Consider the following 25,637-nt stretch of genomic DNA (forward strand, 5'->3'; position numbering starts at 1 on the left):
GTGCGGTGCACAACGCCTGTTTTAGCGTCTGGAATGCCTTCCCTTGTTTTGCTTCCCGGCCAAAGGCCATGCCTTTCTGGGTTAATGTAGTAAGAGGTTTCGCAATGCTAGAGAAGTTCTTTATGAATCTGCGATAGTAGCCAACGAGACCTAGAAATTGACGAATTTATGTAGGTGTCTTTGGTGCCGACCAGTTCTCAATGGCCTTAATTTTGGAGGGGTCCACGTGTATACCTTTCTTGCTAACAACGTGGCCTAAAAATTCGACTCTTCGAATCCAAAATTCGCATTTAGAGAACTTCGCATAGAGTTTCTCCGTTCGCAGTGTTTCTAGGACTTTTCGTAGGTGCTAACTATGCTCTTCCTTAGTTCGGGAGTAGACAAGTATATCATCGACAAAGACGATGCCGAACTGATCCAAGTAAGGACGGCATACCCTATTCATTAGGTCCATAAATACTGCTAGTGCATTGGTTAATCCGAACGGCATCACTACAAATTCGTAGTGTCCATAACGAGTTCGGAAAGTTGTCTTTGGAATATCCCCCTCTAGAACTTGTAATTGGTGATATCCGGATCGTAGATCTATCTTTGAGAAGTATTTTGCTCCTTGAAGTTGATCGAATAGGTCGTCAATACGGGGGTAGAGGATAACGGTTCTTGACAGTAAGTTTGTTCAGCTCTCTGTAGTCGATGCACATACGGAACGATCCGTCCTTCTTCTTTACAAACAGGACCAGTGCTCCCCAAGGTGAGAAACTTGGTCTTATGAATCCTTTTTGAAGGAGTTCATTAAGTTGACTGGAAATTTCCTGCATCTCTGCTGGTGCGAGACGATAAGGTGACTTCGCTACTAAGGTAGCCCCTTGAACTAAGTCGATTCTGAATTCGACCTGGCGTTGTGGTGGTAATCCTGGTAGTTCTTCTGGAAAGATATCGGGAAACTCGCGTACTACTGAAATGTTCTTGATGTCCTTCAGTTCTTGACTTGTATCAACGATGTACGCTAGGAATGCTCGACAATCCTTCCGCAAGCACTTTCAAGCTTGGATGCACGAAATGATGCGAAGGTTTGTACTTGATTTGTCGCCATAGATAACTAATGTTTCGTTGTTAGGAAGATTAAGATGGACTGCTTTCTCAAAGCACATGATGTCGGCGCGAAGAAGACTCAACCAATCCATGCCGACTATGACGTCGAAACTTTTAATTTGGACCGGCATGAGATTGATTGGAAAAGAATGGCCGTCTAAAGTTAACGTACATCCCATGTATATGTAGTTAGTGTTTTCGGTTTTTCCATTGGCCATCTCTACAGTGAATGATTTTTCTAACTTGCTAGGTTTAGGTTTAAGTAAATGAATAAAGTTTCGACTCACGAAGCTTCTCTCCGCTCCACTATCGAATAATATGAATGCATATGAATTATCGAGAAGGAACGTACCAGCAACTACAGTTGGGTCAGCTACAGCTTCGTCGTGGCCTAACGCCAAAACTCGTCCCACACCGCCGGTGCCTGCTGCCTTAGGGCAGTTCCTCTTGTAGTGGCCCACCTCGCCACAACCGTAGCAAGTCTGGCCTACACCCGCACTAGGAACTTGAGTGATCGGTTTTGCGGGGTCCTTGCAGAAACGGGCTGTGTGTCCTTTTCTGTTGCAGTTGGCGCACTGCATTTCCCGACAAGGTCCATGGTGGTGGTAAGTGCATTTGGTGCACTTTGGAAGGTTACCTACATAAGGCTTTGTTGGGTAGGTATTTGTAGGAGCTGTAGTAGGTACAGTGGCAGCATTCACTGAAACCATTTGTTTCTTTGCGGATTCTTGGGAAGACCCACCCTTCCCTTTATTCCATACTCTCTTCCTGTTGTTGTTGTTGTTGTTGTTGTTGTTGTTGTTGTTGTTTCCTTTCTGTGGTTCTGGTGCAGAAACGGTTGAGTTCTGATGACCTCCGTAGTCAATCAGAGATTGTGCCAGTTCCTTAGAACTTTCCAAGGTGTTAGGTTTGGAAGCTAACACGCTTGATCGTATTTGGGGCGTCAGTCCCCAGATGTACCTTTGTATTTTCTTTCTCTCGGGAGCAATCATATCTGGGCAAAGGATTGCCAGATCGCAGAATCTGTTGGTATAAGTTGCGATGTCGGTACCAACCATTCCGAGAGTCCATAGTTCGTGTTCGAGCTTTTGAATCTCTCCCCGTGGGCAGTATTCTCTCATCATCATGGCTTTTAGGCTCTCCCAGCTTATTGAGTTTGCTACTATCAGGGTAAGTACTTTAACGTGGCCATTCCACCAAGTTAAAGCTCTATCAATAAGGGTGAAAGTTGCAAATTTGACTTTGCTGTGCTCGGGACAGGAGCAGATTTCAAAGACTGACTTTGTCCTTTCAATCCACTGTCTCAGGGCTAACACACCACCAGATCCATAAAACATTCGGGGCTTGGCATTAGTAAAGTCCTTATAGGTGCATTCTCGGGGTAGTCCATGACTCTCGCCATGGTTGGATGGGTGTGTGCCAGATCCCAAGCCATTAGTACTCGAGTTATTGATCTGTGACATGGCAGCTGCTACCGCTGCAGTGACTGCTGCTTGGAACATAACAACATCAAATTGAGGTGGTGGAGGTGGTGGTGGTACAGGTGCTTCCCCACCGTTGCTTCGCCTTGGATTCCTACGCGGAGGCATCCTTCAACTATAAGTTGAAAAGGTAAAGATAAGAATTCCATAGAATAGAAAATTAATGTGTCTCATGAACTAAACTGTTATAGTTCAACGACAGATGCTAGTATGAGTCTTAAAATAGAAGAATGAAAGTTATTTGTAAGACTGAAATATGAAACAAGTATTTGGTTTCTCAAAGACTTTTCAAGGTTTGAATGAAATACTCAACGTAGTAATAATAGTGTCACTTATATTAATATAAAAGTTGATACAACGATCATGAAAATTTGACCCCTATAAGGGTCTCCGATTACAAAGTTCGAGAAATTTAAAGACTTTTAGCCGAGGTCCTAAGCTATAACAAAATTTGAGTCTTTGACAAGCACTACTTGCGACGTAGGTTGCGCTTGGAGCTTGACTCTGCATCTGATTGCTTCGACTCCATTAGACGCCTATCAAAACCGGCTTGGTGTTCCCTCAATTCAGCGATGGCTGCAATCATTTGCGCTTAGAATGCCTCAGTTTGGAGTTGAGCATTGTCTTGTATCTTGTCCAGCCTACGGATGTCAGAAGTGTGAACCTGCACTTCCACGTTCACATTCCGGAGTCGGCTAGCTTGAACTCCGGACTGATACGACTGATTGGCTAGCTTACCCACCATTACCGAGAGTGCCCGATCAGCCGAACCTCCGCCGCGGACATCATACAAGTCCCGGCACATGTCGTAGGGAGGGCGTAAGTTCTGTTGTTGGCTCCAATGATGGAGGTGACTTCCCCAGACGGGAGTCGGTCCTTGAAAGTTCCTTACGAAGACGGGAGGTTGAACGGGTGGTGGATCGATCACTTCCGGCTCTGAGTCGGTACCGGAGTCATCATCCACTTCTATGGGTTCCTCGTCCTCTTCGGGATCATGTTCGACCCATCCTTCGTTGCCTTGGTTGGGAAAGTAGGGGTCGCCGGGGTGGTGAAATCCAGCCATTTGACTGTACGAGAAATAGGGTTATAAGAATTGAATAAAGTTGAAACATGCAAAACATGTAAGTTAATCTAGTTTAGGTAGCAAATACTCCTATAGTATTTAAATTCTTGTGTTTGATTCTAGTAACGGTTTGGTAAGTTTTGACTTGTTGCTTACTACGATCATTTCTCGATATACGTTGGTCCAATCTCGGGCAAATATAGTTGATCACGCTATATTTGTCCAAAATCTGATTACATATATCGAGTCTTAATCGTAGTGTCAACTTGTCTAAATACTTGTTGTATAGTTAGATATCATGAAAATAATTTGTTGTATGCATGTAATTGTACTTAAATGAACTATCAATTTAAGTTAAACATAACGCTGCTTAAGCGTAAAAAGAAAAAAAAATGTTTTGTCAGAGGGTATTAGTCCCTTAAGCATTTATAGTTTGTATATCTTATGTGGTTTGATATACTTAGTTCACTATAAACATTGCTCTGATACCAATCTGTCACACCCCCAAACCTGAACGGCGGAAACGTTCGGGGGCGGATGAATTCATGTGGTAACGTAACAATTAAATACATAGTAAAGAAAGCAATACAACCATCATATATATAATTGAAAGTTTTCATTTGTCAAAAAGTTACATGTTCAAAACCAATTACAATATGATGTCAAAATATGAGATTAAACTGGCGCCGCAGCATCCCTTCATCAAAAGCATAATGATACCTGAAATTACTGATTCCCTGGGACATACAAGTAATTTTGAAAGAGTAGATCAGCTTTTAAGCTGGTGAGTTTCATAAGTATTTCAATGACAATGTTTGTATGAAATGAAATCTTTTGGTCCTTGGTTGTGTTGTGTTTAGAAAATCCTATATTTTCTACTAGTATAAAAGTAGCCTTCTCTCAAGACCAATGTTCGTTTCTAAAATGTATGTAAGTGTAAAATAACCAATGTGTTTGAAAACCTTGTAAATCAATTCATTTTGAATACCCCATGTGAGTTTTATAACCATACTATTGACTCGGAATGCCTATACACAACGTTTTTCAGGCGTTGGAATGTTATAACGTTTGTCACCCCAAATGGTGGACTGTAGCTAACAGTCAGGGCGCGGGTTGTCAAGCCCGTATAGATCTATACACAAACACCATGCTCCCCCTCCAAGGGATTCTGATATATAATACAGGACTTGAAATGTGTACTCGAAGGTACGTGAAGTTTATGTCTCACAAAACCGTGGTATAAAAACAAATTTACGTGTTAAAATGTTCGTTTGTTCTTGTATATGAAAGTGACTTCTTGAAAATCATGTTTCTAGTATGTAAAAGTTAGCAATATCCTCGTAAAACTATACCTATTATAGTTTTCTAAAAGTGTGACTTGTTTGTTTAGAAAAATGCCTAGAAAAGGAATCACATTTTATAACTGTATAGATTTTTGCAGAGCCTAAGGTAGGTAAGTATACATATAATCTAAGAAGATGTTTAGTTTATACATGCATTACAACAATTTATATTTTTAAAGATAGGATTCTATTGTAATATATTTTGTATACGAGAGTTCCCCATAAAGTTTATAAATCACATATGATTCTACTTAATAAAAGTGTATAAAAATCTTTATATATAACACCCGATAGTAGTCGTGTGTTTTACTTGTAATTCCCCCCCCCCCCCCCCCCCTTAGAAAGCATATAAAAGCATTTAGAATATTTAAAAAAAGGTTAATTAAGGGGTATGAACTCACTTGAAAGTTTGAAGATAGCGAGATGGAAAACCGGGCAGAGTTTCGTCTTGAGAAACGGATTTTTCTCGGGATTCTCGGGAATCTCGGGAGTAAAATCGACCCTCGGGACTTGAGCAAAAAGACCAGAGCTTCGGGGTAGTGCGGGCACGGAAAATGAGGCAAAACGCAAGAAAGTAGAGAGAGAATGAGCAAAATTTCCGGGAACCCTCGCATTTCTATTTATAGAGGGTTGAACCGCCTCGGTACGCGGGGCGTACGCTCGTACGCAGCGCGTACTCGTACGTCATGCATGACCGAGTCCTCGACTGCCTCGGCTTAGGATGGGACGGAAAGGGGATAGCTTCGCATAGGGGCGATGTGGACGGACCGAGACCAAGGCCCTGGCGTACACGGGGCGTACGAGGTTACGCGGCGCGTAACTCGGATGAGGACGCTGACTCCTCCTTCGGATATTACCGGATTTTGAATTAAATTTATATATAATTTATTTAATAAACTTCAAAAAATCATATCTTAATAATCCGAACTCCGTTTTCGATGGTCTTTATATCCACGCGTAGGTGAGACTACGCTCTACAACTTTCGTTTAGACTCCGTTGGCAAATTCCGAAATTATTTTTATTATTTATTCATAAAATGACGGGATTAAGGAATTTCTTTAAAAATTCATAACTTCTTTATCTGACGTCGGTTTTTGCCAGACTTTTCACCGCTGAAATACCATTGTCGAGATCTTCGATTCTCGTTTAGGTCATTCCGGCCAAAAGTCGCTCGATCTCCGATTCGAGTTTTTAGTTGTCTGATGCTAAGCCGAACTTGGAAAAATCTTAACTTCAATATACGAAGCCGGATTTGGGCATTCTTTTTACGTACGATCCCGGTTTAATGATATTAAACATAGTAGGTAGTTAAATAGAAACTTTTTGGACATTTTATTATCAAAGTTAATTTCTTTAACTTAAAAGTGGTTACAATACTTGACGTATTAGGCCATTACAAAGAGTTGAAATATCGGGTTGTCACAGCAACTTCCCAGATATTTTCCCAGAAGATCTTCTAGGAATTCCACCAGAGTGCCAAGTGGAGTTCATAATCGACTTAATCCCCGGAGCTACTCCAGTAGCAAAGTCGCCTTACCGTTTAGCCCCAGCCGAGATGCAGGAATGGTCCGGTCAATTAAACGAGCTGCTGAGCAAGGGCTTCATCAGACCGAGCTTCTCACCATGGGGAGCACCGGTCCTATTCGTGAAAAAGAAGGACGGATCCTTTCGCATGTGCATCGATTGTCGGGAGCTGAACAAACTCACGATCAAGAACCGATATCCCCTACCACGCATAGACGATCTGTTCGACCAACTGCAAGGAGCAAGCTACTTCTCAAAGATCGACCTAAGAACTGGTTATCACCAACTGCGAGTGCTGGAAGGAGACATCCCCAAAACAGCCTTCCGAACACGCTATGGTCACTACGAGTTTGTAGTGATGCCCTTCGGGTTGACAAATGCTCCAGCAGTGTTCATGGACTTGATGAACCGAGTATGTCGTCTCTTCCTGGATAAATTCATGATTGTGTTCATAGATGATATACTCATCTATTCAAGAAGCCAGGAAGAACACTGCCAACACCTCCGCCAAGTTTTGGAAACATTGAGGGAAGAGAAGCTTAACGCAAAATTTTCAAAGTGCGAATTTTGGATCCGGGAAGTGGATTTCCTAGGACATGTAGTAAGCAAGGAGGGGATACACGTGGATCCTTCTAAGATCAAGGCAATAGAGAGTTGGACGACTCCAAGAACCCCTACAGAAATCCAGCAATTTTTGGGACTCGCCGGGTATTACCGAAGGTTCATACAAAATCTCTCCAAGATTGCCAAGCCACTCACCACCCTAACTCAGAAGAGTGTGACCTTCGATTAGGGAGAAAAACAAGACACCGCGTTTCAAATGCTAAAGCGAGCCTTATGTAGTACGCCCATCCTAACCTTGCCAGAAGGAACGGAGGACTTCGTGGTCTATTGCGATGCATCAAACCATGGACTCGGGTGTGTCCTGATGCAACGAGGGAAGGTCATCGCCTAGGCCTCAAGGCAACTAAAGACGCACGAAGTGAACTACACAACGCACGATCTTGAGCTAGGAGCAGTCGTCTTCGCTCTAAAGATATCGAGGCACTATCTCTATGGCACGAAATGTACGATCTTCACCGACCATAAAAGCCTCCAACATATCCTCAACCAAAAATAACTCAAGATGAGACAAATACGGTGGGTAGAACTACTAAATGATTATGAATGCGAGATTCGATATCATCCCGGAAAGGCTAACGTGGTGGCCGATGCACTCAGCAGGAAGGAATACTCAGGCCGCCGAGTGAAGTCTTTAACCATGACAATCCATTCACATCTGTCCACGCAAATCAAGGAAGCCCAAATAGAAGCCTTAACATCTGAAAATGTGGCAGGGGAAGCCTTAAGGGGAATGGATAAGAAGTTTGAGGTCAAGAATGATGGAGTTCATTACTTCATGGATCGGATCTGGACGCCGAAGTTTGGCGGATTCAGAGAAGTCGTCATGAACGAAGCCCATAAAACACGTTACTCCATACACCCCAGCTCCGATAAGATGTATCTCGACCTCAAGAAATTGTATTGGTGGCCGAACATGAAAGCCGAAATTGCTACCTACGTGAGTAAATGTCTGACGTGCGCCAAGGTCAAGGTAGAATACCAAAAGCCCTCAGGATCGTTGCAACAACCAGAAATACCCTAATGGAAGTGGGAACGTATAACCATGGATTTCATAACCAAACTACCCAGAACGGCAACCGGACTCGACACTATCTAGGTGATCGTCGACAGGTTAACTAAATCAGCGCACTTCCTACCGATCAAAGAGACGGATAAATTGGAGAAGCTAACTAGGACATACCTCAGAGAAATTGTACGACTACATGGTGTGCCCATATCCATTATCTCGGACCGAGATAGTAGATATGGGCACACCATGTAGCAAAAGGACAAGCAACAGACAACACACTCACTGGACCAGAAATCATAAGGGAAACTACGGAGAAAATTGTCCGGATCCGGGAACGTCTGAAAGCGTCAAGGGACAGACAAAAGAGTTATGCGGATAAAAGACGGAAACCCTTGGAATTCCAGGTTGGAGATCGAGTCCTACTAAAAGTCTCGCCCTGGAAGGGGTTGATACGTTTCGGAAAGCGTCGGAAACTGAACCCAAGATACATCGGACCATTCGAGATCCTTGTCAGGATCGGTCCAGTGGCATACAAATTTAGATTACCTCAGGAGCTCCACAACGTACACCCTACCTTCCACGTATCAAACCTAAAGAAGTGCTTGTCCGATGAGACCCTTGTCATCCCTCTAGACGAAATTGCAATAAATGAGAATCTCCAATTTGTAGAGGAACCAGTAGAGATCATGGATCGGGAAATAAAAAGGACTAAACAAAGCCGCATACCTATTGTAAAGGTCCGCTGGAACGCCAAGCGAGGACCTGAATACACCTGGGAACGCGAGGATCAGATGAAACAAAAGTACCCGCATCTTTTTCCTAACCTGTAAACTCTATCTTAGATTAAATTTCGGGACGAAATTCCCCTAACGGGGGGATGATGTGACAACCCCATATTTTCCAAAAGCGATGTAACACTCAAAAGTCAAATACAACGAAAACTATTTGGAATCAGCGAAATTAACCTCAAAAATAAAGTGTTCAAATATCTAAATTGGGATGCATCAAATATTAGATATCGTGGCAAGGTTTCCAAAAACATAAAGAACATTTGAAACCGAGTTATATTGAAGAAATTATAACCACACGAATATTTATGGCACATCGTTAAAACATTATTTAACATAAAAGGTGAAATTACAATAAAATGTATTTTAGCCTTAAGTATCTAAACAAAAGTTGTAGAGTTCGTTAAACTGTAAACGTACATAAAAAGATCGCCCAAATTGGACCTCGTATAAAGAAGTTACGAATTTTCTAAATTTCGTAACAGTAGTAGAGGGCTAAAAACTCGAATTGAAGATCGAGCGTTATTTACCTATCGTAACCTAAACGAAAGTTGAAGACCTCCGCAACAGGAGTAAAATGATAAAAAGACAAACGAAAACCGACGTCGAATAACGAAGCTATGAATTTTTAACAAACTTTAGCAGTCATGGCCTATTAAAAACATATCATTAAAAATAAAATCAAAACTAGCCGACGGAGTCTAAATGAAAGTTGTAGAGCACAATCTCACCTACGCGTGGATATATAGAACGCGAAAAACGGAGCCCGTACGCGAAAGTTACGGAATTTAGAAGACGGAAGTCGGGATTACGCCCAACGTAATATAGGAGTACGCCTAGTGTACTTAGGGGCAGGGTCGAGTCCCATCGGCTGCAGCTCTACGCCTAGCTAGACTCGAGTCGTAAGCCATGACGCAAAGTTACGCCAGCGTAACCGAAGTACGCCCAGCGTACTCGACTTTCCAGCACTATAAATAGAAGGCATGAGTTATGGGTTTTAGCATACCTTCTCTAAACTCTCAATCACCCTCTCATACTTTCAAGCTCCAGAAGCTGTCTTGACACCCTCGGTTTCCGCACCCGAGCCCCCGTCGAAGATTCTACGCTACCAAGATCCCCGAAGAACTCGAAGACGCAGCTTTCCGCGGTTGAAGTACTTCTCGACTCTAGCCCCACTCTCTTCAAACCAAACAAGTGAGTTCATACCCCTACCTTTCAAGTCTTTTCATGTTTTAGGGGGGAAATACAAGTACAATACAAGAAAAAGTATCGTTTTATAAACATAAAAGTAACATCTATCTTATTGATTATCGATACCAACATCTTTACGTATAAAGGGCTAGTATATCATCAAGTTATTTTCTCTAAATGGAACATACCTTCTGAAAAACTATAATGGGTATAGTTAGCAAGTCATTCATACATTTTTACATATACATCTTGAAAAACGAAATACTTTCAAATAAAGTAAAGTATTTCTTATCGTAAATCTATTTATACTAAGCAATGTGAGATATTCAAACTTCAACGTACTCTTATGTATGCATTTCAAGTCCTGTATTATATACCATAATCTCTTGGAGGGAGAGCGTGATACTTGTGTATAGATCTATACGGGATTGACAACCCCGCACCTAAACTGTTAGCTACAGTTAGACCGGCAGGTCTGGGGTGACAAATGTCATAACACTACAACACCTGAAGAATATTGCTACAGGCAATCAGTGTCATTAGTATGGTTATAAAACTCACATGAATGTATAAAAACAAGTTTGATTTACGAGATTCATACATGCATTTAGTATTTACATTATTTTGGAACACAAAGTTTATCTTTATCATTCAAGTACGAAAAATACTAACGCACTCCAAATTTTGGGAACTTTTCAAACTATATATAGAAAATATTGGATTTTCTGAAAACCACGTTCATCGATATTCTACCAAAAGGACATACTTTTCAATACAAAACACTTATGAACTCACCAACTTAATTGTTGACACTTTTTCGAAACCACTTGTATTTCTCAGGGAATCTGTAATACAGGTAACCACCAGCTTTTAAAGAAGGAACGCTAAGGACGTTTATCATTAAACATTTATATCATCATATTGTAATATTCTTTTGGAAATATGTATAACGCAACAATATACGTTTTTATTATATATATGATGGTTGTGTTACGTTCTTTACAATATTCAATTGTTGTGATACTACGTGAAGTCATCCACCACCGAATGTTTCCGCCATTCTGGTTTGGGGGTGTGACATATTTGGTCAGTCAGATTAGAATTCGTGACACGTGTTTGAGTTAAACAACTATCTAGATTTGAAATTCTTGAATTCAAGTTATTTAATTCTTTTTCATATGATGTTTGTGGAATTTTAAACGAAGCAAAAATGGATTGTACCTTCTTGATCAGTTCATCTAGTTCACTGATTTGCACACTAAGAGGCTTCGCTGTAAAGCACACGTCCTCTCGCCCCTTATCCGCTTCGTTTCCACCATCAATGTTGTATCCTCTCATCTGGGATACATCTGTCACCATCAAACATCGTCCACCAGCATCACCACTCTTCGCCACGTAAGTCTTTCCATGAGTAGGCCTTCTCACTTCATCATCTTCTGAGTCGGTCGACCACACCTGTACACCACCGAACTCATCGTCATCTACCGAATCCTGCACAACAAGAGCATTCATAGAGGGATTAGTAGCAGCTTTCTCCCTTTTAATCTCCTCCAGTCTTTTCAGGAGACTTGCTTCTTCATCCTTCTCCTCATCTTTCTCTGCCATTTTTTTCAACACGCAATATTTTGCGTAGTGATTTTTCCCTCCACAATAAAAACAGTTGACACCAGAATCAGCTTCACCGTTCGCTTCTTTCTTTGGTTCTTCAGCCTTCGGCTCCTCTTTCACCTTTTCAGAGCTGTAGCTTCCCTGCCAATTTCGGTTCTTGTTGGTACAGAACTTCTTCTTGATGAACCTCCTAGGATTTGACACCATCATTGCATAATCTTCAGATGTCAGATCGTAGTCTCCCAGATTCAGATCTTCTTCGTCTTCTGCTGCACTTTTACCTTTAGACAGAAGGGCCAAAGACCCCAAGTTTGAAACCATGCTCTTCTCTTGTAGCACAATCTTTTCCTGGGATTTCAGAATCTCCACCAGTTTCGCCAAAGAATATGATTTGAACTGCTCATGCGCTTTAACCGTCGACACAACCGCCCTCCATTCGGGTCTTAGGCCATTTAAGAAAGTGACCTTCTGTTCGATGAGCTTTCTTTCTATGTCATGTTTGATCATATTACTGAGAAGATGATTGAACCGATCGAATGTTTGTGTAAGAACCTCCTCTAGCTTCTACTTGAACTCTCCAAATTCATAGAGAAGTAGGGTCTGAATCGAGTGCTCCAGATCTTCATCTGTGGAATACAGCTCTCGCAGCCGATCCCAGATTTCCTTTGCTATACCACAAGAACTTACCAACCGAAATGTATCAGATTGAAGGGTGAATCGAATTAGTCTCAATGCCTTAATGTTGCATTGGAACTTCTCCTTTTCGTCCTGAGCGACGTCCTTCACATCTTTTAATAGATCATTGTACTCCTTTTGAGTTTTAATGATTCTTGAAGTGCTTGAGTGAGCAAAGGGGCCAGCTGTGATAGCTTCCCATATCAGATACCCATTATCTTCCGATCCAATAACGTAATCTTCAAAATGGTGCGTCCACACTTCATAGTCTTGAGTGCAGACAATTGGGATCTTGGTTGTTGATCCGATGCTGTTAGAGATGTTGATGGGATTGGATTGAGAATCGTCCATGCTTGATCATTTAACCTATTATAAGATCAGACTTTGTAATACGTAATATTAGGGCAAGATTAATAATTAATGAGATATGTCAATTATGGAGTGACGGATCAATAAATATCAATGATTGCGGAATGAACCCTAATCACTTCTTTCGCAGAAGAGATGTGTATGAATTACACAACCTCCTGCTCTAATACCAATTGATGAGTTTGAAAAACTCTTTGATCGTTTAGATCTTACACAGGTTAATCAGAATAATGCAAATAGAATAACTAACAAGAGAATGAATCAGAAATAAGCTGAATGATTCAATAGATTCACGCCTAAGTAGAGCTCGATAAAGAACTTCTGTTGTAGAGGCTTCTAGGGTTACAATCGATAAAAACAATAATCGAAAAACTTCTTCGTACAAAGATGCATGCAACCATAGATTAATACTAAACCCTAATCATAAAATAACAGATGGACAAGCCCAATCTGGATACAAAATTGGAGTATGGACCGAGCCCAAGACGCAACACATAATGGACCAAACACAACTATTGAACAATTACATTTTACCCCTTGCACCTTTAATTAATTCTAATTAATCCCAAATTAATTTCTGATTAATAATTAATTAATTCTAACTTATTTCATATTAATTTATTAACCATATAAATTAACAAATCAATTAGTTAAGTATTGATCTCATGTTAATTTATTAATCACATAACAAATTAACATATCAATTATCTATTTCTAGTTAATATATTAACAAATTATCTCTCTCTCCATCTCTCTCTCTCTCTCTCTCTCTCTCCTAATATCATTTCTAGCTTTTTCTGGTTATGAGGGCAACCCAAAAAGGACTTTGCTTCCATGTTTAGCTTTATACCAATTTAGTTATGATCTTAGACACCTTAATCCAACAGATTCAACATTTTAATATCTTTCTCCCTAACCATTTTTAAAGAATATATGAAATCAAATTGGAAATGACAAACCTGACACTTTCTGAAAAACAAGTTCCACGGGAACATCACCATCACGAGAGGCTTGGTTTACGACAACATTGGAAGAAGAAAAGACTTGGAATTCCAGTTTCTAGGAGGAGCAAACTTGTAACCATCTGTATCAGATTCGAGGGGTTCTGTTGTCCTCGTTTCATAAATTTGTTCAACATATTTCAATGGTGTACGTATAATCCAACCAAATCAATTCAACAAAAAATCACTAATCCTAATATTTTTTTAGTTACAAATTGAAAAATGTGTATTCAATCAAAACAAATAAAAACCCTAAATCACTCTTTTAGCAATTGAAAAAAAAACTATGCAGAAGTGGTTTTTTATACCATTGTCTGAACCCGGAGTTGATTGATGGTGGTGAGGAAATGCCGCAATGATGTGAAATCATCAATTTTGAGGTGATCCCCCTTTTGGTTCATGTTTAGGTGCAATAACACACCTGGACAGCCAACAACATACTTCTATACTCATCAACACACATGGATAGGACCATTACATGAGGTGGCGAAGTAAAAAACTTCACAGTTATTGTTTCTTGTATTAAACATAAAATTTGATAACAAAAAATAATATAATTACACAGTTATAGGAGTATAGAAAAGGTATATGTTAACTGTTAATTGTAAAATTATATGTCAATAACCAATTATTCAATGTTCGTATAGGTCACTTTACATATATCACTACAGGAAATTCACTAATTACCAACGATGTATTTAGCGGCTACACGGACAATAGCGTCGACACTTTCGTTGCTGATAATGCCTGGTAACCATAATCTGTGTGAGTGTTTTTAGACAAACTGCCGCCATTGATTAATTTCGCTGATTCAATGGTTGGATTCAACTGAACATCGCATAAAAGAAATAGCTGCAACGACTGTGGCCATTAATATCCCCTAAACAGCCAAAAACAAGTCCCACATGTTAATTCAGTTATCACCGCTAATACATGTGTTTCACTGCTAAAGGTGTTCACAGTTAATATCCCCAATCAACCCTCTTTTCCCTCATTACGCAATGATGAAGAGATTAATCCACTGGTGTAGCTCCAACTATTTCTCTAATTAAAGGTGCCACCAGCCATCCACACACATCCTTTCTCTTTCTCTTTTTCTTTCTTGTTCTATTTACTTTTCTCTTCTCCGTGGGTGAGGATTATAGGCCAACACTTGCTCATGCCTCATTCATAGTCATTCACCATCAACACAAATTACGAACCCCATCTTCTCCTCATCTCATTTAACTAACTTCTATTTTTTTCCTCATATAATCGTCACCACAGTTGAGTTCCCTCGGTCGAACACTCGCACATTGGCGATTCCTCTTTTTCAAAACATAAAAATCCTATTGAGCAACAACAATTTCCATGGGAAAGGCTATAGGTAAAAAAGATAGTTATATATAAAAGTAATTTAGGAATTACCTTAAATATGTGAGATGAACTACCTTAATGTTTTTGTCAAAAAAGATATGTATAAGGTGAAGATTTCTGAAGCTTGAATTTTATATTTCAATAGCCAAAACCCCAAATGCCCAATTTACTTAAAGATATAATCTAATAAGAGATAGTCCAATACAACTTAAAATTAAATAAAAGAAAAAAAAAATGAAACACAAAAAGCATATTTACTTAATAGTGAATCACATGTTTATGTATTCTAAAATCGTCACTAGCAATTTCAAATACACACCCACTTTCACTTCTAATGCTCACGTAATCAACAAATCTTGCTCAATAAGAAGAACACTGTAATCATCACCAAAACTAATAATCTAAAGATACTTTTCAACTTGCTTCGTTATAATAATCGAATACATCATATTGATAGCATGATATTCTTCCATTTTCAAATAAAACGATGGAAAGACATCATGGAAATTAGGGAAAAATAACAATAAAGATAAAACGGTTAAAGGAGAAAACCCTCTCTTCTTATAAGCATTGGGGACCAAATACACAGATCGTCTCATAAAGACCTAGAAAAACATGATAGAACTATCACCCTAATAAACGACACACCTATAAATAAAATAGAGGCTCCTCAAGATGTACGAGCCTTATAAGCTTATCGCATGTGAGAACATGGATCTGATTGCGCAGTGACAAGACTTGAAAACTAAAACCTTGAGTTAATGCTTAAGATCAATGTCTGCTTCTGATTAAGCGTTCCAGTCAAGTCTGGCAAGACCAGTCAAGACTTAAGATGAGAATCAACAAAGTACTTCAAGTATTAAATATGGAGTAATAAGTATAATCAAAGTAAAGACAATAAATGAAGACGAAGAATGTTTGAAAGAGTGATTTGAGAGAAAAGTTAAAGTGAAGTAGATGTGCATATATCTATCTTTGAAGCAAGAATCCATCTTCGATTCTTGTCATTAAACACGCCTTATATAGGAGAAAGAAGTACATCGTACATACCAAAATACATACACGGGACCGGATAAAAGAGTCACATCTGACACTCTGATTATCCCATTTGACAAGAAGACTAAGTCCTATGTAGTGTTACATCAAGTAAAAGACAAGAATAATTAATGCTCAAACAGATGCACTATTTCGGATGACTTCTTCACTTCGAGCCATGATCTCTACTCCGGACACCAACTTCGTTTCTAACCATAGACTGATCCCGTACCTCGTCCCACTTCGGACCTAAGACTGACTTCAGAACATCCAAAGGTTAAAGATTGCTAGAGGTTGACTTTCAGGTTCCAACATCGCGAAAAGGGACATCATTAGGAGAAGAATGCTCGAAACTTAGTCTTAATGGACATTATGGTATGCTGATGTACAACCCCAGGAAGACCTGATGTAACGCCGTAAATTTTCAAAATGATTTTTCGCAAATATAAAAACATTTCTCATTTAATTTCATAAAACGTTAAGATTAAAATTCCAAATCATGTCATACAAATCCCAAGATCTCATAAATACATATCAAAAGTCCCCTGAGTGTGTACGGATCAAGCCGGCGCCTTCCCACGGTCATCGCTAGTACCTGAAACAACAACACTAACACTATAAGCACGAAGCTTAGTGAGTTCCCCAAAATACCACATATAAAACACATATTAGCCACTCGAGGCTGTAACTCTATGGGTCCGTGCACCCAAACTCTGTGAACCCTCAGGTTCTAACTCTAGGAACCTTTCGGCTCCAACTCTGTAAACATGCACAGCATAATCACATAGAAATAATGCAGTACAACATATAGCATATAATACTCTGTCACATAACTCTGGTTACCTACTCAAGGTAAAGTATAGTGAGAAGACTCACCTCGCGTGTCTCAGTATCTCACGAATCCTAGAAATCCCTCGTGCTCGATCCTCCGAGCTCTAATCCTCCTATAATATCACATGACTCTAATTAACACTTTTTATCTCTAAGGTTGACTATCCCTAAGAAGTCAACACAAGTCAACTCTGGTCAACGGTCAACTTTGACCGGACTCGGCGAGTGCACATGGGCAACTCGGCGAGTCTAGACGTTTCCACCAACACCCTAGGATTCCTTTTTTACTCGTCGAGTACTCCCCCTGACTCGACGAGTTCCACCTGGCAGAATCGCGGGGCCACCCCGACTCAACTCGCCGAGTTCCAAGAACAACTCGACGAGTCCCAGTTCGACTCAGTCCACCTGTCAACCCTCTCTAACTCGCCCTGAATCACTGAGTCAACCCATGACTCGACTGGACCACTCACTGGCCGGTCCAAGGCAATCTTCAAGCTACTCGCCGAGTCTGTTCATCAGACTCGGCGAGTCCATGCCATGCAATCGCTCAAACTCGCTTCTAAGGTCAGATCTGTTCCAACAATTCATAGATCTGGCCTTTCTAGACTGATTCACCACGTAAAGCCCCAAACTTGATGCACATACAACCTCTATATGGCTATAAATGAAGGAATACCAACAAATATCACTACCCAAGGTCATGACCTCCATTGCTCTCCATAAAGCTTGATGAATGAGGCTCTCTGGACCTCTATGGATCCAAATCCAAAGCCTCATCACTAGCAAGGGACTATTTGGCCATCAAATCAACTCAACAAGGCCACAAGAAACCCTAAATCCAACTATTCTCCACAAAACAGAAGATGAACCGAAATCATACCTCTAGATCGATGATCTAAGCTTCAAATCCGCAGAATAGCAACCTCCTTTGCCTCCTCTTGGCTAGAACCTCCCTCCTCTTTGCTAGACAACACACACAGGTCAAGAAATGCTTCCTTTCTCTCCCAAAACGCCAAAGCACTCTAGGGTTTCTCTCTATGGACTGTTGGGTACAAATGACGGCCATAAGGCCCTTTAAATAGGTCCCAAACCCGAGAAATTAGGGTTTCATTAAACAGTGCGGACTCGCCGAGTCCAGATCCTGGACTCGCCGAGTCCAATCAAATCCCGCGTCCAGAATCGCGATCCTACTCGGCGAGTTTGAGCTCCAACTCGCCGAGTCCCCTCTCAAAACACCAAAAAAAACAAAGCCATAAAGGATACCTGGAAATCCGGACTGTTACAACTCTCCCCCACTAGAACTAGACTTCGCCCTCGAAGTCTCGCTCTGAAAATAGCTCCAGATGCTGCTCCCGCATCTCGCGCTCCGGCTCCCAGGTCATGTCCGATGCCTTCCGGTGCTGCCACTGAACCAACACCAGAGGTACCTCCTTGTTCCTTAGAACCTCGATCTTCCGATCCCTGATGGCCACTGGCCTCTCGGCATAATTCAGGCTCGCATCCACCTGAATATCCTCTAATGGAACCACTGCCGACTCATCGGCTATACACTTCCGCAATTGCGACACATGAAAAGTGTCGTGGATCTACCCTAACTCTGCGGGCAATTCCAAACGATAGGCTACCCGGCCTACCCTCGCAATCACACGAAAAGGCCCAATATACCGGGGCCCCAACTTGCCCCTCTTCCTGAATCCGATCACTCCTTTCCAAGGAGAGACCTTCAGGAGAACGAAGTCGCCGACCTGAAACTCAAGCTCGGACCGACGTCTGTCTGCATAACTCTTCTGACGGCTCTGGGCGGTCAATAACCTCTGTCTGACCCACTGAATCTGCTCTGTCGTCTGAAGCACGATCTCTGTACTGCCCATCACTCTCTGCCCAACCTCTCCCCAGCAAATAGGGGTCCGACACCTCCTACCATACAACAGCTCAAAGGGTGGCATACCAATGCTCGAATGATGGCTGTTGTTGTAGGAAAACTCTGCCAAGGGTAAATACGCATCCCAGCTACCCCCGAAATCCAACACGCATGCTCGAAGCATGTCCTCAAGCGTCTGAATCGTCCGCTCACTCTGACCGTCTGTCTGGGGGTGATATGCGGTACTAAAATGCAATCTAGTACCCAACTCCTCATGAAATTTCTTCCAGAATCTGGAAGTGAAATGCACATCACGGTCCGAAACGATCGAGATCGGCACCCCATGCCGAGATACCACCTCTCTCACATATATCTCTGCCAACTTCTCCGCTGAAGAACTCTCACTGATGGCAAGGAAGTGAGCGCTCTTCGTCAATCTATCCACAATCACCCAAATTGCATCAACTCCTCTGGCAGTTCTCGGCAATTTGGTGATGAAATCCATAGCGACCTGTTCCCACTTCCACTCGGGAACCTCCAATGGCTGCAACTTGCCATGCGCTCTGTGGTGCTCGGCCTTAACCCTGCGGCAGGTCAAGCACCTCTCAACAAACCAGGCGACGTCCCTCTTCAGGGCCACCAATACTCTCTCCTCAAATCCAAATACATCTTTGTAGCCCCCGGATGAATCGAAAATTTCGATCGATGAGCCTCTTCCATCAAAGTAGTACGCGTACCGCCCACAAACGGTACCCAAATCCGACCCTGAAAAGTCATAAGCCCTCGACCATCCGTAACGAACTTTGAAACCAAACCAACGACCCGTTCCCTCTTCTGCATCTCCGGTCGCACAGACTCGGCCTGTGCCCCACGAATGGCATCCAATACCGGAGCTATCACGGTCAATCTCAAACATACATCTCGCAGTGGAGTGCTCTCCGCCCTGCGGCTCAACACATCGGCCACCACATTGGCCTTACCCGGGTGGTACAGGATCTCACAATCATAATCCTTGACCACATCTAACCACCTCCTCTGCCACATATTTAGGTTGGGCTGATCCATCAAGTACTTCAAGCTCTTATGGTCCGTGTATATCGTACACCGAACCCCATATAAGTAGTGACGCCAAATCTTGAGGGCGAACACTACTGCCCCCAACTCTAGATCGTGCGTGGGATATCTCGTCTCATGAGGCTTCAGCTGCCTCGATGCATAAGCTATCACATGTCCCCTATGCATCATTACCGCACCCAGCCCCATAATCGATGCATCACAATATACTACAAAATCCTCCATCCCTTCCGGGAGAGCTAATACCGGGGCTTCGCACAACCTTTGGCGAAGGGTCTCAAAGGAGGTCTACTGCTCGGGACCCCATGAGAATGCAACACCCTTTCGGGTCAATCTGGTGAGTGGCACTGCGATCTTGGAGAAATCCTTGATAAATCTCCGATAATACCCCGCCAATCCAAGGAAACTCCTGATCTCAGAGGGTGACTTCGGCACCTCCCAACTCATCACTGCCTCAACCTTGGCCGGATCGACCAATATCCCATTATGATTAACGAGATGTCCAAGGAACTGAACCTCCCGCAACCAGAAATCACACTTGGAGAACTTTGCATAAAGCTTCTCCGATCTCAAAACCCCAAGGACCTCCCTCAAATGCTCCTCATGCTGCTCTCTAGATCTCGAATATACCAGAATATCATCGATAAATACAATCACCGACCGATCCAACATCGGCCTGCATACCCTGTTCATGAGATCCATGAACACAGTCGGGGCATTGGTGAGCCCAAAAGGCATCACCACAAACTCATAATGCCCATAACGCGTCCTGAACGCTGTCTTCTGGACGTCCCCATCCCATACTCTCACCTGATGATATCCCGACCTCAAGTCGATCTTGGAGAACCAAGATGCTCCCTGCAACTGATCGAATAAATCATCGATCCTCGGCAACGGATAACGGTTCTTGACCGTCAGCTTGTTCAACTCCCGGTAATCAATGCACATCCGGTGTGAACCATCCTTCTTCTTGACGAACAGAATAGGTGCTCCCCACGGCGAGCTGCTCGGCCGAATAAATCCCTTCCCCAGTAACTCCTGAAGCTGCGAGGACAACTCCTGCATCTCTGGAGGTGCAAGACGATAAGGCACCTTAGCAATAGGTGCGGCCCCTGGAACCAAATCAATACCAAACTCCACTTGCCTCACAGGAGGCACACCCGGCAACTCCTCGGGAAAAACATCTGGAAACTCACGCACCACCGGTACCTCCTCAACTGAACTCGGTCTCTCGGAAGTCGCTCGCGTATCCATCACATACGCTACAAAACCCTTACAGCCCTGCTGTAGACACTGCCTTGCCCTAGCGGCCGAACAAAAAGCTGATCCTAAACGTGTACCCTTGCCGTACACTGAAAGAACTCCTCCACTAGGGTTTCATATGGTCACCAGCTGACGCTCGCAGTCGATAACCACGCCGAATCGGCTCAACCAGTCCATGCCCACAATGGCACAGACATCACCCATCGCAATAGGAATCAGATCAATCAGAAACTCGACCCCGAAAATCTCTAACACGCATCCCCGGAGAACCTCCGTGGCACAAATCACTCTATCGTCAGCTATGGAAACTCTCAGAGGTCGACTCAATGCCTCACGACTAACACTGATATGCTGACTAAAGGCCGAAGATACAAAAGACCGACTCGCACCCGAGTCGAATAACGCTAAAGCAGGTACAGAGCTCACAAGAAAAGTACCTACGCATAACATAATATAAGCATAATATCTCAACATCAAAATAAATACATGAAAGGAAACATACTAGCCACAACATCGGGTGCAGCACGGACCTCCTCCGCAGTCAGCTAGAAGGCCCTCCCTCGAGCTCAAGGCGCCTCGACCTTCACAGGCCGACTCTCAGTAGCTCTGATGGCGGCATGAGCAGATCCCTGAGATGCTCCGCGCAACTGCAGACACTCGGCCTTCCGGTGTCCGGTCTTGTTGCAGTGAAAACACACTGCAAACCCCTTGGGGCAGTCTTTGGCCATCTGCCCCTCTTTGCCACATTTGTAGCAAGACCCCGCTCGGCAAACTCCGTCATGACCCTTGCCGCACTTCCCGCAAGTGCGGCCCTTCTGGCTCCCTGGTTTGGGATCAGCGGGCTTGGCCCGCTTGGCTGCCGGCTGAGACTGTGCCGGTCGCCGATCCCTCCCCTGAGACTCCGCCTCCTCCCTGGCCTGAGTCTCAAGCTCAATCTCCCTCTTCCGGGCATTTGCATGAAGCTCAGCAAATGTCCGGTACGAGGAGTTCGCAGCGAATTCCCGAATATCCCGCCTCAGAATGCTCAAGTAGCGGCTCATACGTGCCTGCTCAGTGGACACGTGCTCCGGGCAGAACATCGCCCTCTCCTGGAACATCCTCGTGATCGCTGTAACTGACTCACTACCCTGCTTGAGGGTCAGAAACTCCTGTGCCAAACGCTCCCTCTCCACCTGGGGAACGTACTCATCCTGAAACATGGTAGTGAACCTCTCCCAGGTCACTACCGAAAGCTCAGCAGGCGTATAATGCGCCGTAACAAACTTCCACCAGTCCTTCGCTCCCAAGCGAAGCTGGTTCAGTGCAAACCGAACCTTCAAATGCTCAGGAGATGAGCAAGTGAAGAAACACCCCTCAATATCAGATATCCACCTCATAGCTGCCACCGGATCCTGAGTCCCATCAAACTCTGGTGGTTTTGTGTTGCTGAAGTCGCGGAACAACAACGCATCACCACCCTGCGGCCTCGCAGCAGCAATTGCTGCAGTAGCCACTGCAGCAGCAGCCTCAGAAAGAGCGGCATAACGCTCATCAAACGTCTCCATCAAAGTGGTCTTTATAGACCCAAACATCTCCGGTATCTCTGCCCTGATGGCCGCAGCCACCTCCTCCTGAATGATCCGGCGGATCTCTTCCTCACTGGTACCACTGCTCTCGGGCATCAAACGTGTCCTCACCATGATCAACCTCTGAAATACAACATACGATAAATTATAATCCACACGAGCATACTTACACTCGACAACTCTTCCCTCCTCGATTCTTGGCATTCCAAAGATTCTTACTTGGGCTGCACACCGCTCCGGTGCTTCCATTAGTACGGGCCTAATACTACTGTCCGCACCGCACCAGAATGCACTCCAAGTCCTCCTCTTCGGATCCCAAGTCCCAAGTACTCTATCATGCGTAAATCACTCTCTAATAGATCTCTCATAAGCCCCTCACTGCTACCTACTCACTCTCAAGCATCTCGTAGCAGCTCACCTCTCCCTAGGCTAAGGCATCACAAATCAGGCCACTCTAATCCTAATAGTAATACGTCGCCTATTCTAGCATGCATATACATCGTATCAATATTAACATAATATGAAGGTATTTTGAGAAACCACCGTTCGGGCGCTGACTGATCGTACACACATCTCTTGCTCTGCGTTTTTTCAAAAATCTTTTACTCTCTTCTTTCTTCTTTTTTTTTTTTTTTGAAAATACATCTCACATCCTCAGTTTGAGTTCAAATACGCCCGAAGGTGTATTCGAATCCCTCAAACCAAGGCTCTGATACCAACTTGTAACGCCGTAAATTTTCAAAATGATTTTTCGCAAATATAAAAACATTTCTCATTTAATTTCATAAAACGTTAAGATTAAAATTCCAAATCATGTCATACAAATCCCAAGATCTCATAAATACATATCAAAAGTCCCCTGAGTGTGTACGGATCAAGCCGGCGCCTTCTCACGGTCATCGCTAGTACCTGAAACAACAACACTAACACTATAAGCACGAAGCTTAGTGAGTTCCCCAAAATACCACACATAAAACACATATTAGCCACTCGAGGCTATAACTCTATGGGTCCGTGCACCCAAACTTTGTGAACCCTCAGGTTCTAACTCTAGGAACCTTCCGGCTCCAACTCTGTAAACATGCACAGCATAATCACATAGAAATAATGCAGTACAACATATAGCATACAATACTCTGTCACATAACTCTGGTTACCTACTCAAGGTAAAGTATAGTGAGAAGACTCACCTCGCGTGTCTTGGTATCTCACGAATCCTGGAAATCCCTCGTGCTCGATCCTCCGAGCTCTAATCCTCCTATAATATCACATGACTCTAATTAACACTTTTTATCTCTAAGGTTGACTATCCCTAAGAAGTCAACACAGGTCAACTATGGTCAACGGTCAACTTTGACCGGACTCGGCGAGTGCACATGGGCAACTCGGCGAGTCTAGACGTTTCCACCAACACCCTAGGATTCCTTTTTTACTCGTCGAGTACTCCCCCTGACTCGACGAGTTCCACCTGGCAGAATCGCGGGGCCACCCCGACTCAACTCGCCGAGTTCCAAGAACAACTTGGCGAGTCCCAGTTCGACTCAGTCCACCTGTCAACCCTCTCTAACTCGCCCTGAATCACTGAGTCAACCCATGACTCGACTGGACCACTCACTGGCCGGTCCAAGGCAATCTTCAAGCTACTCGCCGAGTCTGTTCATCAGACTCGGCGAGTCCATGCCATGCAATCGCTCAAACTCGCTTCTAAGGTCAGATCTGTTCCAACAATTCATAGATCTGGCCTTTCTAGACTGATTCGACACGTAAAGCCCCAAACTTGATGCACATACAACCTCTATATGGCTATAAATGAAGGAATACCAACAAATATCACTACCCAAGGTCATGACCTCCATTGCTCTCCATAAAGCTTGATGAATGAGGCTCTCTGGACCTCTATGGATCCAGATCCAAAGCCTCATCACTAGCAAGGGACTATTTGGCCATCAAATCAACTCAACAAGGCCACAAGGAACCCTAAATCCAGCTATACTCCACAAAACAGAAGATGAACCGAAATCATACCTCTAGATCGATGATCTAAGCTTCAAATCCGCAGAATAGCAACCTCCTTTGCCTCCTCTTGGCTAGAACCTCCCTCCTCTTTTCTAGACAACACACAAAGGTCAAGAAATGCTTCCTTTCTCTCCCAAAACGCCAAAGCACTCTAGGGTTTCTCTCTATGGACTGTTGGGTACAAATGACGGCCATAAGGCCCTTTAAAAAGGTCCCAAACCCGAGAAATTAGGGTTTCATTAAACAGCGCGGACTCGCCGAGTCCAGATCCTGGACTCGCCGAGTCCAATCAAATCCCGCGTCTAGAATCGCGATCCTACTCGGCGAGTTTGAGCTCCAACTCGCCGAGTCCCCTCTCAAAACACCAAAAAAAGCAAAGCCATAAAGGATACCTGGAAATCCGGACTGTTGCAACTGAGTCTACATAAAGACCTCAAGTCGAATAGCAAACTTAAAAACCAAACGGGCCAAAGCGACACCACAATCGGGCTTCGAGCACGACCAAGGTGCCAAAGCAATCCTTCCATAACCCAGCACCCATCATGGCACCGCAAGGCCTACTCCCAACATATATAATTTCGTGTGTCATACACGATCACCTGCAAGAAAAAAAGAAACAAATAGTACCTTAGTGTTTTCATGCAAGAGGACCGGACCTTTGTTTCTCCCACAAACACCATTTATCTTCATCCATATTACATATCACTAAGCGATTTTTAGCTCTCAAAATCTCTACAAAGCTCCTAAATAATTGCTTGAGTTATAAAGATATACCAAGTTCTTACAACTCATCCCTCCGTAATCTATCCCTACAACACTTGGTTGCACAAAATACTTACATTATGAAACAAATTAATAGATTTCGGT

The 25,637-nt window shown here is 43.1% G+C and overlaps 1 protein-coding gene across 2 annotated transcripts; it reads right to left on the reverse strand.

The window, feature by feature from the left end:
- Window positions 1–16,159: 16,159 nt before the first annotated feature.
- Window positions 16,160–25,495, reverse strand: LOC128132657 (uncharacterized). Of its 2 annotated transcripts, none has more exons than XM_052769432.1 (4): window positions 25,163–25,495; window positions 24,780–24,857; window positions 23,945–24,012; window positions 16,160–23,663 (listed from the first exon to the last, which is right to left on the reverse strand). In XM_052769432.1, the coding sequence occupies exon 4, from the start codon at window positions 23,001–23,003 to the stop codon at window positions 21,756–21,758; it is 1,248 nt and encodes a 415-aa protein (XP_052625392.1). In that variant the 5' UTR covers window positions 23,004–23,663; window positions 23,945–24,012; window positions 24,780–24,857; window positions 25,163–25,495; the 3' UTR covers window positions 16,160–21,755. The 2 variants fall into 2 exon arrangements, with proteins under 2 accessions (XP_052625392.1, XP_052625391.1); XM_052769431.1 differs by having other exon boundaries at window positions 24,780–24,862.
- Between the last annotated feature and the right edge of the window lie 142 nt (window positions 25,496–25,637).

The sequence above is a fragment of the Lactuca sativa genome, chromosome 3, assembly GCF_002870075.4.
Source record: "Lactuca sativa cultivar Salinas chromosome 3, Lsat_Salinas_v11, whole genome shotgun sequence".
In the NCBI taxonomy this organism is placed as follows: Eukaryota; Viridiplantae; Streptophyta; class Magnoliopsida; order Asterales; family Asteraceae; genus Lactuca; species Lactuca sativa.

Excerpts from the sequence above, each read along its gene's own strand:
- LOC128132657 (XM_052769432.1), bottom strand. The coding sequence starts at position 23,003 with ATGGAAGCACCGGAGCGGTGTGCAGCCCAAGTAAGAATCTTTGGAATG.